Source organism: Phocoena phocoena, chromosome 3, assembly GCF_963924675.1.
Source record: "Phocoena phocoena chromosome 3, mPhoPho1.1, whole genome shotgun sequence".
Classification (NCBI taxonomy): Eukaryota; Metazoa; Chordata; class Mammalia; order Artiodactyla; family Phocoenidae; genus Phocoena; species Phocoena phocoena.
In genome coordinates, this window is record NC_089221.1 from 127,380,172 (window position 1) to 127,395,005 (window position 14,834).

Consider the following 14,834-nt stretch of genomic DNA (forward strand, 5'->3'; position numbering starts at 1 on the left):
TTCACTTAGTTTTCTGAGGGGCCCTCAACCTACAGGTGATCTCAAAGGACTGGTGTGGACAGTCACTCTGGGTGTGATGTGGGAGGTTCATCTGGGAAGCTATCAGGTTCACCCGTATGAGGCCGGGGAGGGGGTATGGGTGGCAGGAGGTGAACCCCATCCCCGCCTTGTCTCCTGGTCCACAGTAGCAGCTTAGAAAGCACCATCAGAGGTCAGTCTGGAGGCAGCAGAGGGCGTCCCTCCCCTGAGTGCTGGCGTCCCCGGGTCAGAGGCATCCCCGCTTGCCCCCTAGCGGCAGTGAGAGTTAGGGCCCTGCCAGTTTCACTCTGGGACCATCCCATTTAGGATGGAAAGATGCAGCCCTCTTCCCATACCCTGCCACCCATACCACACCCACAAGTCTTCACATCCTCCTGACCCCAGAGTCTCCCCGAAAAAGGAATGAATTCATAAAACGGACACTGCCAAGTGACCACTCCATCTAGGACCCCTGCCAGAAGTGAGTCCTTGTTTGACTGAGAGCCATGTGCCTGCTTGCTTTCTCAAGTTCCACCCCCAGCCACCGCGGCCCTCCCAGCTGCATCCCTCAGGCCCCTTCATCCTGGGTCTTGCCTGCGAGCCCTGCTCTCTGGGCTTCCTGCAGGTACATGGAGTTCTTCCCTATCCCCTCCAACACCACCTCTGACTTCTACTTTGAGAAAAGCGCCAACTACTTTGATTCGGAAGTGGCTCCCCGGCGGGCGGCTGCCCTGTTACCCAAGGCCAAGGTCTTGACCATCCTCATCAACCCAGCAGACCGAGCCTATTCCTGGTACCAGGTGAGCCGGGGTGGGGCCCTGGGTGGGGGTACGGGCTCTGTCTACCGCTCAGCCACCAATAAATACCAGCAAATATTTATTTATTTAAATTTTATTTATTTATTTAAATTTTATTTATTTATTTTTGGCTGTATTGGGTCTTCATTGTGGTGCATGGGCTTCTCATTGCAGTGGCTTCTCTTGTTGCGGAGCACGGGCTCTAGGCACACGGGCTTCAGTAGTTGTGGCTCACGGGCTCTAGAGCGCAGGCTCAGTAGTTGTGTCGCATGGGCTTAGTTGCTCCGCGGCACGTGGGATCTTCCCGGACCAGGGCTCGAACCCGTCTCCCCTGCATTGGCAGGCGGATTCTTAACCCCTGGGCCACCAGGGAAGTCCCTCAGCAAATATTTATTTTGCGCCTCCTTTGTGCCAGCCCTCAGTAGGCTCCTGGAATGCCGTGGTGGGTAAGAATGGTCCCGCCTCCACTGCACTTCTAGCCCGGAGGAGAAGCCAGGCAGAAATCCATGTTGAATACCAGCCGAGTTACCTGCTCACCCTCCCAGCTTCGTCTGGGGACCTGCCTCTGACTCTGACATCAACAAGAGGTGGAGGCTGATTCCATCTTGATGAAGCCTAGATTCAGTGAACAGTGATCTGGGCTCATACTAACTGTGGCCTCCTTGCTGGGCACGGGGTGGAAGGGAGGTGGGAAATCAGAGAAGGACAAGACTCAGGACCTGCCATTCTTAGTGGAGAATGCAAATGCTCGATCAGGTAAGGAAGTTATGTGGACTGCAGTTTGTGCTAGAGAGTGTAACTCCTAGTTCCTACCTGACTATGTAAGAACTAGAATTTTCTTTAATTTCAATGACATGACTTAATTTTTTCTGAACATCATTCCACTGGGCTTACAGGAAAGCTTAGGCTCTGGCCTTTTGGGGGTTTTCCTCCCCTGCCTGCCAGTCTTCCTAAGATTATGCCACAGTGCCAGGGCGTGGGGCTTCCTCGTCTAGAGCCGATCAAGGAAGGCCCCTCTAGGTCTGGCCACCCTCTGAGCCTCCTCTCTGGGGCCTCATTGTGGCCACAGGCTGGTAGGAGGCAGGTGCAGACCCTCTTTGCTCCCTGTTCCCACAGACCTCTCTCTCTCTCTTCTCACTCCCCAAGCCTGGGGACCCTCCTCGTCTGGTGGGCAATCTCTCTCTTCCACTTGCTTCTCTAGGACTTTCTGTCTATACCTCAGTATTCTCCTTCCCTCTGGGCTTTGTCTTTGGGGGAATAAAGGCCACTTCTCTTTTCTGCTCTGCCGAGTGTTCCCCACCTCCTGGCAATGAGCAGAGATTGGCTGTCTGCTCTTATCGGGGGAAGGAAAGAGGAAGGAGAAGGCTGTAGAGGGAAAGCGGCCCTGGCTGCAATCCGTCCCCATTCTGTTCTAATGCTCCTGCTCTACCTCTTCACCTCATTGGAGCGTCACGGCAGTTTTCTAGAGGGCAGAGGGCTTTGTGCGTGTCCCCTCTCACAGATGAGAAGACCAAGGTTCAGCAAGCCAGGTGACTAGCTCAAGTTCATATGCTGCCATTTTGAACCCAGCTCCTTGAGGTCTAAGACCCTGTTTCTTCTGTCCATGGTGGAGGCGGGATAAGGAGAAGGGGGACTAATTCCTACCAGGAGGATCCAGGAAGGTGCTGGAGGGAGAGGAAGGACAGTGGCCTGCCTCAGAGGGGAGGTCAGGAGGGGGAGCTGTTATGCACCATTATTGCACCTCCCCCACCCAAGCTCTGTGTGATCTTCAGTGGAGGTGTAGGGGCTCGTGAGGGTTACCCCGGGTGGACAGGTTCCTGATCTCTGGACTTGGGAATTATGCAGATGCCGACTGCCCGTGGCATTATTTTAGGTGGTTCAAACCTGGTGTTTTCCCCTTTCCAATTCTTTCCCAATCCTTCTGTCTTAGACTGCTTGGGTTGCCATAGCAAAATATTATAGGTTGGGTGGATTAAACAACAGAATTTTTTTCTCACGGTTCTGGAGCCTAGAAGTCTAAGTCCAAGATCAAGGGGACAGTCGGTTTGGTTCTTGGTGAGAGCTCTCTTCCTGGCTTTTAGACAGCCACCTTCTGTGTCCTCACATGGCAGAGCAGGCAAGCAAACTCTGGTGCCTCTTCTTACAAGGGCACCAATCCCATCACAGGGGCCCCACCCTCATGACTGTATCAGGGCCTGTAGCAGACATTTGTATCTCCCTGGTGTTTGAGAACATTGCTTTATTTTTATTGTATTTATGAATGATTACCTTTATATATGACAACTGATTCTAATTTTCTATTTATGGAGACAGTATTGAGTTTTATTTTGAAATACATTTACGTGAATAAGAAAGATGATTCAATGCAAAGAAACTTACGTTGACTTGTCATGTACAGGTGGTTTATGGATATGGCAGAAATCACAGAGGTGGTGTGAAGCAACCAGCATTTGGAAGCTCTGATCTAGTCCAACTCCCATCTCTCAAAGATGGAGAAACTAGGGCTCCCAGGGGCTATGACTTCCCCTGGGTAATGACAGGTAGAACCAGAACTTGAACCCAGGGCTCCTGGTTCCAGCTCAGGGTCTTCTGGCTGCCTCCTGGTTTCTGTCCCACAAAAGCCTCTTCCTTTGGTCCCTCCACGTGACATGCTGACCCTCTCTCTCCCCTTGTCTGCAGCACCAGCGAGCCCATGATGACCCAGTAGCCCTGAAGTACACCTTCCACGAGGTGATCACAGCTGCTGCGCCCGATGCATCCTTGAAACTGCGCGCCCTCCAGAACCGCTGCCTGGTCCCCGGCTGGTATGCCACCCACATTGAGCGCTGGCTCAGCGCCTTTCACGCCAACCAGGTAGCTGCCTGTCCCTGACCCTCGGGAGGGCAATCACAGCCCTGGCTCTGGGCGGTTAGCAGACAGCCTCAAATCTCTTTTACCAGTTACAGGGCCAGACATGGTGTCATTGGAGAGTTAGATCTTTGGGGTCTTCAAAGGTTTCAGTCTTGTTTATCCCAAGCCCTTGTCCCATCACAGCAGGCTCTTTATCCCTAAGGGGACCCAAAAAGCTCTGGGATAGGCCCCTGGGAGTGAGGGAGACAGGCGTGTGTGACGGAGGGAGAGCCTGGTTGCAGAGGTAGATGGGGCCAGGTTGCTGAGGCATTTTAGGGAAACCCTTGGAGGGTTTAGGCAGGAGAATGACATGTGGTCCAAAAACTTGGAGAGAGGCAGAGAGGGGGTGTCATAGGGATATGAGGGGCAGGCAGGGTTTTAAACCCTAGGAGAGGATGGCATCGGTCAGAGGAAGCTGGCAGAAAGCAGGGAGTTAGTTAGACTGCCCAGGACTGAGGCATGGCGGCACCTCCCGTCCACAGGTGGAGGAAGAAGCAGTCTACAGAGTGTGGGGTCCCCAATTTATGACCATGGCTGCTGACCCAGAAGACCGGGAGCCTGTTTGCCACTGGAGTGAAAACAGGTTCAGATCACACTCGCCTTTTTCTTTTTTTCCAGATTCTGGTCCTGGATGGCAAACTGCTGCGAACGGAACCTGCCAAAGTGATGGACACAGTGCAAAAGTTCCTTGGGGTGACGAACACCATTGACTACCACAAAACCTTGGCGTGAGTGTTGCCTTGGCCTTTCAACGGGGGGATGTCCTGAGCAGGCACCTGGGCCCAAAAGCCAAAGGCTTGAATGATTAGGAGAAAAAAACAGACTAGTCAGCAAATGTGAGGAAGTACGCATGTCCCTGATGGTAGTTTAGCAGGAAAGTTAACATGACTTGAGTCACATTAATAAAGATATTGACTCAGGAAAAGGTGAGGTGATGACTCTGTTCTACTCTGGTCAGTCCTACACCTGGGGTGTTCTTTTCACTCTGGGCTGAACATTTTCAGTGTTTTACCTAAGTAAGTTAGACCAGCAATGAGCAATTCCAGTTCCCACAAGGGTTTCTTATCATTAGATTATGACTTCAATATAATTTAAGGAAAAAGATACTATAAATATTGTCCTTGACTAATCATTCCCATCACTCAAAACCCAGTGCAAGTGCACTGAGAACGCTGTCCCAAGATGGATAAGTGCCAGCCTGTGTTGAGGGGGCTCAGGACTGGGGAGAGGCTGTCTCCTAGGGTACATCACAGACAGGTGACACGCTCATCTGGATGAGGGAGTCTCAAGAGAAGGAGAAATAGTCACCTTCCCCAGCTACCTTCTTAGGAAAGCCCTTCAGCAAGAATATTCCCTTCTCCTTACTTTGGAAGTTGAAAACGGAAGGTGGAAAACGGTAGTCAGTCCTTCCCTTTGAGGGTAGAAAGGAGCAGCAGCTGCGGGTATGGCTGTGGCAGTAGAGATGCCTGGGTTAGGATCCCAGACATCTTCTTTAACTGTGGGCCTTGGACATGTGTCTTAGTTCCTTCAAGCCTCACTTTCCTTCTCCGTAAGTTGGGGATAAAGGTAATAATTCCTACCTCCGGAGGGTCACTGTCTTGAATGAAAGCATGTGGGTGGGGCTCTTGGCTCAGTGCCCGGGATGTACTAATCTCAGTAAATGATAGCTATGCTCATCACCATCGTCCCCGCCATCACCATCACATGTGCCTACCCTGGGACCCATTCAAAAATCCCTATCTCCCTCTCCTGCCAAATGTGAACTGTGTTTTCCTTCTGTCCTCATGCCCAAGAACCTCCTAATGGTTCCTGATCTGGGACTGAATTCTGATGCCATTATGCCTCTCCTCTCCATGACAGCATCAGATCTCCTCTCCCCAAAATACGGTTGAAGGTCCAGCATGACTTCAGTTCTGAAGGCAGTCTTGCTCTATCATTTCTGAAATTCATTAGAAAAAAACCACAACTTTCCAGTGATGCCCATGCTTAAATGCAACTGTAGATACAGCATTTCTTAGTAAAGATTGAATTTACTGACAAGCAAAAGAACCTCCACTAAACTTCTTTCCCCCTACTGGGTTCTCACCCCTGAGTTGGAGAGTGCTAAGAGGATCCCCAGAATAAGGAAGGATGGGAAGTGTTCATGTTAGGGACTTGCTGCAGCAACTGAGCCTGCCCAGTCAGGAGAAGAGAGATCTCAGAGCGTGCGGCCTGCCTCTGCTGGCAAGAGGGGGCAGGTGTGTTTAGTGGAGCCCAGAGCCAGAGCTTGGGCAAACAGATGCAAGTATCAGTCCCACAGACCAGAGTGTGCCTATGGGAGTGGATCCTGTGATTTTCTAGGAGGCTCTGCCATTCCTGAGGTCTGTGAACATTGCCTGAAGTGGGAAGGGGCTGGGCTCGGCTGGGCCAGCTCCCAGCCACAGGCTTTCCCCACCTTCACAGGTTTGATCCAAAGAAAGGATTTTGGTGCCAGCTGCTCGAAGGAGGAAAAACCAAGTGTCTAGGCAAAAGCAAGGGCCGGAAATACCCAGAGATGGACTTAGACGTAAGTAGCAGACCTGCTGCCTGTGGCAGGGGAATAAATGTTGGGGGTCCCTGTACTGGAGGGAGTCTTCTCTTTACCTGACACGCAGCACTCACGGACCTTGGCGTTTCTTGGGTGGTGTTCTTAACAGGAGGAAATGTGGGCTAGGGGATATAGTGGATCAGAATTGATTTAGTCAAATGAGTATTTCTCCTACAAGGGCTGAATGCTATGGGGCTTTGAGAATGAATCAGACCTGCTCTTTGCCTTCAAGGAGCTCCTAGTCTAGGAGGGAAATGAGTCACATGTGCCAACAAGTAGAATACAAGGGAGGAAGTGTTTTGTGTAGTTAGGTATGACTACACAGCAGTGCTGTGAGACTACAGAACAAGGACATGCCACTTGAAGTTGGATGGGTAAGAAGGCTTCTCAGACGAGGTGGGGGGGTGTCTCTTGAGTTGGGCCTGGAAGGATGGGGTGGTATTTGGACCTATGGCATGGAAGGATAAGGCATTCTTGAGGATGGCATGTATAAGGATATAGGGGAAAGGGCACACACTGTGACTCTGGTTACATTTCCCTTTTTTTCCCATTACCCCTTGATAATTTTTTAAAAACTGAAGTATAGTTGATTTATAATATTGTAGTAGTTTCTTGTTCCCTGTGGTATACAGTAAATTCTTGTTGCTTATCTGTTTTATATATAGCAGTATACCTGTTAATCCCATACTCCTAATTTGTCCCTCCCCCTTCCCTTTCCCCTTTGGTAACCATAAGTTTGTTTTCTGCGTCTGTTTTGTAAATAGATTTATACTTTAGATTCCACATATAAGTGATATCATACGGTATTTGTCTTTCTCTGTCTGACTTCACTTAGTATGATAATCTCTAGGTCCATCCACATTGCTGCAAATGGCAATATTTCATTCTTTTTAATGGCTGAGTATTTTATAGTGTGTGTGTATATATATATATATATATATATATATATATATACACCACATCTTCTTTATCCGTTCATCTGTTGATGGACACTTAGGTTGCTTCCACATCTTGACTATTGTAAATAGTGCTGCTATTAAATTGGGGTGCATGTATCTTTTCCAATTAGAGTTTTTGTCTTTTCTGGATATATGCCCAGGAGGAGGATTGTTGGATCATATTGTATACATCTAGTTTTAGTTTTTTAAGGAACCTCCATACTGTTCTCCACAGTGGTTGCACCAATTTACATTCCCACCAACAGTGTAGGAGGGTTCCCTTTTCTCCACACCCTCTCCAGCATTTGTCATCTGTAGATATTTTAATGATGGCCATTTTGACTGGTGTGAGGGGCTGTCTCATTGTAGTTTTGATTTGCATTTCTCTAATAACTAGCAATGTTGAGCATCTTTTCATGTGCCTCTGGCCATCTGTATGTCTTCTTTGGAGAAACGTCTATTTATGCCTTCTGCCCAGTTTTTGATTGGGTTGTTTTGATATTGAGCCGCATGGGCTGTTTATATATTTTGGAGATTAATCCCTTGTTGGTTGCTTCATTTGCAAATATTTTCTCCCATTCTGAGGGTTGTCTTTTTGTTTTGTTTATGGTTTCATTTGCTGTGCAAAAGCTTTTAATTAGTTCCCATTTGTTTATTTTTAGTTCCCATTTGTTTATTTTTGGTTTTATTTTCATTACTCTAGGAGGTGGGTCAAAAAAGATCTTGCCGCGATTTATGTCAGAGAGTGTTCTGCCTATGTTTTCCTCTAAGAGTTTTATAGTATCCGGCCTTACATCTAGGTATTTCATTCTTTTTGATGCGATGGTAAATGGGATTGTTTCCTTAATTTCTCTTTCTGATCTTTCATTGTTTGTTAGTGTATAGGAATGCAAGAGATTTCTGTGTATTAATTTTGTATCCTGCAACTTTGTCGAATTCATTGATTAGCTCTAGTAGTTTTCTGGTGGCATCTTTAGGATTTTCTGTGTATAGTATCATGTCATCTGCAAACAGTGACGGTTTTACTTCTTCTTTTCCCATTTGGATTCCTTTTATTTCTTCTTTTTCTCTAATTGCCATGGCTAGGACTTCTAAAAACTATGTTGAATAAAAATGGTGAGAGTGGACATCCTTGTCTTGTTCCTGATCTTAGAGGAAATGCTTTCAGCTTTTCACCATTGAGAATGATGTTAGCTGTAGGTTTTTCATATATGGACTTTATTATGTTAAGGTAGGTTCCTTCTATGCCCGCTTTCTGGAGCGTTTTTAATCATAAATTGGTGTTGCATTTTGTCAAAAGCTTTTTCTGCATCTATTGAGATGATCATATGGTTTTTATTCTTCAAGTTGTTAATATGGTGTATCACGTTGATTGATTAGCAGATATTGAAGAATCCTTGCATCCCTGGGATAAATCCCACTTGATCATGCTCCTTTAAATGTATCGTTGGATTCAGTTTGCTAGTATTTTGTTGAGGATAAAGATCAGAGCAGAAATAGAGATGAAAACAATAGCAAAGATCAATACAACTAAAAGCTGGTTCTTTGAGAAGATACACAAAATTGATAAACCTTTAGCCAGACTCACCAAGAAAAAAAGGACGTCTTCCCTGGTGGCGCAGTGGTTAAGAATCCACCTGCCAATGCAGGGGACATGGGTTCAAGCCCTGGTCCGGGAAGATCCCACATGCTGCGGACCAACGAAGCCCGTGCTCCGCGACTACTGAAGCCCAGGCACCTAGAGCTAGTGCTCTGCAACGAGAAGCCACTGCAGTGAGAAGCGCGCGCACCCCAATGAAGAGTAGTCCCGGCTCGCCGCAACTAGAGACAGCCCCGTGCTCAGCAACGAAGACCCAACACGGCCAAAGATAAAAAATAAAAGTTTTTTTTAAAAAAGAGAGGACTCAAATCAATAGAATTAGAAATGAAAAAGGAGACGTAACAACTGACACCACAGAAATACAAAGGATCCTAAGAAACTACGACAAGCACCTATATGCCAATAAAATGGACAACCTAGAAAAAATGGAAACATTCTTAGCAAGGTACAACCTTCCAAGACTGAACCAGAAAGGAATAGAAAATGTGAACAGACCAATCACAAATACTGAAATTGAAACTGATTAAAAATCTTCCAACAAACAAAAGCCCAGGACCACATAGCTTCACAGGCAAATTCTAGCAAACATTTAGAGAAGAGTTAACACCTATCCTTCTGAAACTCTTCCAAAAAATTACACAGGAAGGAACACTCCCAAACTCATTCTACGAGGCCATCATCACTCTGATACCAAAACCAGACAAAGATACCACAAAAAAAGGAAATTACAGGCCAGTATCGCTAGTGAACATAGATGCAAAAATCCTCAACAAAATACTATGTTTCCCTTTTCTTCTTTGCCCCTGGTTTTAATTCTCTCTCTTCTCCCTATCAATCACAAGAAGTTTGACCTTGTGTGCTGTATTTTGGTGCTCCTACTATATGAGTTTTCTTTTGAAGGTTGTGATTTTTGAAGAAGATTGTGAATAAATAATGGGAGTGTGGGATGATGCCAATGGAATGGTGGTTTTAAGGAAGAGGGGGGGGTCACTCTTGAGTCAGCACGTGACCAAGATCTGAGCTTTCCTTCCTGTTACAGTCCCGCGCCTTCCTGAAGGACTATTACCGGGACCACAACATTGAGCTTTCCAAGCTGCTGTACAAGATGGGCCAGACACTGCCCACCTGGCTACGGGAGGAGCTCCAGAACACCAGGTAGCCACGGCCACCACAGCCAGACTGAATGTGACGGCAGGGACGTCCCGCCACACGCTGAGCCAGACTGACCTGCAGAGTGGGGAGCTGGGCCCGGGCTGGCCAAGTACTTACAAGCAATACTCTGCTGCAGCCCAGGTAGGGCCAGGAGAAGAGCCCAGGCAGGTCCACACGCGCCTCAGAGCGTCCAGTGCTGGGTTGGTGGCCTCTAGGACCTCCTTCACCAACCAGGGTCCGTTCTGCTCATAGTTTTCCATGGGGAGGCCACTTCCTGTTGGTGGAAGACCACAAGCTGGTAGGAAGCAGTCCATAGGACTCTGTTTTCTGTCCCTGTGTTCTACCCACCCTACCCTCTCCATCCCATCACTCCCTGCTCCAGTAGGGTGTCCACTCAGTAGTAGTTTCCCTGTCCTCCAGACAACGAGGAGAAGAGCCCAGCTGGGGCTTTTGCCAAACCAGGGAGAGAGATTGGACGTTTCCGTGATGGTTCAAGCCAGACTCTTCAGAGGGGGCAGCTGGGAACCCAGAGGTGGTCCCTAGGCTGGGTGTGAGCGTGTCCAGCTCGAGAGAACGCTGGACCTCCACACCCATTCTGCTTCATACCTTACCATCTCACCTTCCCTCTTTAGAGAAAGAATCGCTGGTTCCTACAGTACCCACCCAGTCCTAAAGGCCTCCTTCAGGGCCCTGGGGCACTGCCACGCATTTGGACCCAGAGACCCAGGCCTCAACCCTACCCCAGTTCTTCCCCCTGGGATATGACATGTGTGGTGTTTCCTGTGGTAAAGGACTGAGGCGGTCGTGGAGTCGGCCGTATACATGTCCCAGTGTACATATGTTGTCCCTAAGCCCACCTGGCCTTGGCCCCTGGCAGATGCTGGGCAGACTTGATGAGACCGCCATGCCTGCTCTGCGCCAGCTGCCTGTGGCCAAGGGTTTCTAGAGAGCCCCTTAACCTCCCAAATACTAAGAAGCTAAAGTATTTTAATATTTTTTTTTCTTGGTGCCAGAGTTTATACCCTGGGTGCTGGGGTCGCACTGTGTTACATATATATATATAACATGTATATATATATATATTATATTTTTTTTGGTTGGGTTTGTTTTTAATTCAGTCGTACAAAATGGTGGCAAGCCCCAGTCCAAAAGGGCGTCATATCTCAGTGCTAGAGAATGGGATGGAAGGGCGGCGGTGGGGGGGGGGGGGGGGGCGTGTTCACGTGCGGAGGCCTCAAGGACACAGTATGGAAGTGCCCTGGGAGAGGTCAAGTGCCATGGCCGCCCCGGGGCTGCCCCAGGTGAACAGCTGGCGAGAAGACCTACTCTTTCCAGGAGATCTGGCTTCATGAAGCGCGGTGACCCTGGGTCACTTTTGGCCAAAGGAAAAGCCAGGTTGGGGTAGGAGATTCCGGGGCTTAAAGGCTGGCCTGTTCCCCTTCCCCTCACATGGTGCTAGGTTGGGAGCTGGCCTGGGAGCCACAGAACTGTCTCCAGGTCCCCTGCCAACAAGGGGGTCTCTGGGCTATTTTCTGGTTGGGGCCTGCTCCTACCCACCCCTCCCGCCCCCATCTTTTAACAATGTGAAGTGACTAAGGCTGGGGTGCCTTTCCCCAGCCCCTCCCACTGCCAGTTCAGCTTTGAACTGACACCTGGGAAATCCTTTCTGGAGAGCCTTGTCTTGTTCAGAAGACTCTACCATGTTGGGGCTGAAGGGTCCTTCAACGGGTGTGGACACAGGTCCAGAAATGGGAGGTGGCCTCCGGGGCTGATGTCACAGAACCGATTGGGAGCAGGGCCAAGAATTGAACTCGAGGCTCCCAATGCCGAGCCCAGTGCTCTTCTTCCAGTGCCACACTGCCTCTGAGCCCGTCCTTGGGACCCTACTCTGTGCCAGGTTGCTGTCCCTCCTTTAGTCACGCCCTTGGTCATTCCAGGATATGGGGACAAACCACTCCTTCCCAGCCAGGGTGCCTTTGAGCCTTCTCAGTTCCAGATCTGCATTTGCATCCCTGTCGTGCTCTCCCCACCTCAAAAGGTTCTTTCCCAGCCTGGGAGCCTGGATCTTAGTTCCCAGGGTGTCCACTGGGATGGAGAAGTGGAATGTCCTACGGGACCAGCTGCATCTGGCTCTACTGCCTCCTGAGTGAAGCGTTTCCATCATGCTTCTCATTGGGGCCTTAGAACCTGGGAACCCTGGTTGCTGCTAACCCTGCAGGGGATGAGAAGCAGAGTGTCTGAGGACAGGGTGGCATGCCTGTGTGTACGCTTGTGAAGACTTACCTGCACCAGGAACCAGACTCCCAGCGCGGGCAGCGGCTTCCATAGTGCAAAACCTGGGCCTCACTTCGCGTCTGTCAGCGCGGGGCTCTGCTGTATGACCCGTGAGGATGTCACAGCTCCCACCGTCTGAGATCTTCCCTCTGGGCCTGGACACCTGGGCAGGCTGCCCGGAGCCTGTCCTCGTGGGGCGGGCAGGTCCGCTCCCCTCGTCCTCTGGCCTGAGGAAGAAACAGGCAGGTGTGAGGCCCTGTGGTAGCAGAGGAAATGCTGGAGACTTCTGTCCAGGCCCTTCTGGGAGGCTGGGGACTTGACCTGTCACATGTTCTCAGTCTGTCTTGTCACTGCTACTTTTTCCCTTCCCACTAACGAGTCTCTCGAGAACCCACTTCCAGGACCGTAGGTACTGGGGAGGGGAGAGACGTCCCTCTAGGTTCTCTCAGATGCTGAGCACACAGATTCCACTCCCCCCCCGCCACCACGAGAGGAGAAAACCAGAGGTCAGGCATCTTCCATGTTTACTAAGTCACTGGCCAAAATCAAGGAAAAAACCTCTCCCATCCCTTCTGCCATCGCCTCCACACACCTGTGCCTCAAGCTCGGTGCAGGGGGGATGTGCAGCTGCCTCCGTCACTCGGGGCTCTAGAGCTGCCCACAGTGCGGGCATCTCGCACCTGGAGAAGGAGTCTGAGGTTTAAAGACTGGTCTCTTTCGAGCCCCTGCGTAGGAGCAGCCGGTGCCTCTGGGGCCCAGCTGAGGGAGCAGTCGTCTGTTCCCAGTAGAAGAATACTACTAGGTCAACTCGCAGAGATTGCTGGTCCCAACATCGAGCCGTCCCCACAGGCTTATTCGGAGAAAGAGCAAGTAAATAAGTAAGTGTCGTACCAAATATTCTATAATGAGCTCCCACTGCCCACCATTCAGACTTAAAATTAGTGTCTTGCCACATTTTAATCTTTCCTTCCGTACAAGGATATTGTTTCTGAACTAGTTTAAAAGTTGCGAATGGAAGGAGACTCCACCCCAAATGCTTCAGCCTGCATCTCCTAAGAGCTAGGACATTCTCCTACAATTGGCCCAGTATCACACCCAGTGTCACAACAGTAATTTCCCAGCAACATCTGCTAATCAACCCATATTCACAGTTCTCCCAAATAACTTACACCTGGTTTTGGAATCGGGAACTAGTTAAGGTACACATGTTGCATCGAACTGTGTTTTCTAAAATCTCTTTCAAGTCAGTAAACTTTCCCTTCTGCTCACTCCGGTTGTTTGAATGACATTATTTCGGAGGCTAGCAGGCTGCTGTCTTATAGAAGTCCCACATGCTGGATTCGTCTGTTTCTTCATGGTGTCGCAGAACAAGTTCCTCTAACCCCTGTATTGGCAAGGGGAATTTAGGCTACGGGGATTGGTACCTTTTGTGCTGACTTGAAAACTTCAGTCCATCCTAAGATGCCCTCTGCTGTCACCTGTACCAAGTGCCAAGTCAGCAGAGGGGCCTGCCAGAGCTGGAGAGGGCGAGGGAGAAAGCAGCACAGCCACGCCTGGGAGGGTCTAGAGAGAAGAGGCTGGACCACGCAGTGTGGGCCTGTTGGGAATGAGACGTCCCGGACTCCGAAGATCCTGCGCTGGCCCCTTTGCTCCTGGTGATGGAGCACAGGGCACCAAAGAGCATCTCTCTTTCTCTCTGTTTTGTGGTCTCTGGGTTTTCATTTCCTGGAGGCCCATGGTCTGTGTGCACTGGGGCAGAGCCAGCCCCTGGGATGCACCAAAGAAGGGCTCCGCGGGGGCGCTGCCCCACCCAAGCTGCGGTTGCGGAGAAGAGCATTGGGCTGGAGGCAGGAGATGTGAAATTTTGTCCCAGTCGAGTACACTGAGTAGCTGAGTGACAGTTTTCCTCCCAGGGACTCAATTTCCCCATCTAGAATGAGCAGTTGGGCCTACAGCATGGATTTTCAGACATCAAAGAAGGAAGCAGGTCTGCTGTAGTTGAAGTGAGGATGGAGGTCCCAGGCCCCCCTCACCGCTGCCCACAAGGCACTGCTGGGTGCCCAGGCTGCTCACCCAGGGCTGCCTGCCCCCAGAGGCTTTCCCTCGCCAGCTCAGACAGCCAGAGACATTTTTTAGTTCCCACAAGAGAGAGGCATGGGCTTTGTGTGGGGTCAATGTCAAGGGCCTATGGGGGGACTCTGGCTGTGTTTTATCCTAATAAGTTCACCCCTCCCTCTCTCCTTCCTCTCTGTGGCCCTTGAGGAGAATGAGGGCGGAGAGGGTTTTCTATGACTGTGCTAGCTTTTATTATCAGCAAGAGGGCTCCTTTTGTAATTTGTGCATGAAATTCATGTCATTTCCTGGGGAGAGGAGAGGGCTGACTGGAGAGGGTGTGGGGCACATTAGGGGAGCAGGCAGAGGTTTCCTTCCCTCGTGGGAGTGCGGAGAGGAGTAGAGAGGGGGACGCTACCCCGCTCACCTGGTCAGGGCTCTCAAACCAGCCGTTTTGGGTTGTGTTAAAAGTGGGAACCTTCCCTCCATTAATGTACAATCTTGAACTAACTGCTAATAAAGTGGGGTTCTGTTTGTACACAGTGGTC

The 14,834-nt window shown here is 49.8% G+C and overlaps 1 protein-coding gene across 2 annotated transcripts in view; it reads left to right on the forward strand.

Moving 5' to 3' along the window:
* Nucleotides 1-11,066, forward strand: part of NDST1 (N-deacetylase and N-sulfotransferase 1) — a 65,063-nt gene extending 53,997 nt beyond the window's left edge. The window contains exons 12-16 of one of the 2 annotated variants that reach the window (XM_065873144.1): nucleotides 644-818; nucleotides 3,495-3,668; nucleotides 4,323-4,432; nucleotides 6,147-6,249; nucleotides 9,848-11,066. In XM_065873144.1, the coding sequence (XP_065729216.1) occupies nucleotides 644-818; nucleotides 3,495-3,668; nucleotides 4,323-4,432; nucleotides 6,147-6,249; nucleotides 9,848-9,967 (682 nt within the window). In that variant the 3' untranslated portion in view covers nucleotides 9,968-11,066. The remainder of the gene's footprint in view (nucleotides 1-643; nucleotides 819-3,494; nucleotides 3,669-4,322; nucleotides 4,433-6,146; nucleotides 6,250-9,847) is intronic. The other variant, XM_065873145.1, reaches the window with a different exon arrangement.
* Nucleotides 11,067-14,834: the final 3,768 nt, after the last annotated feature.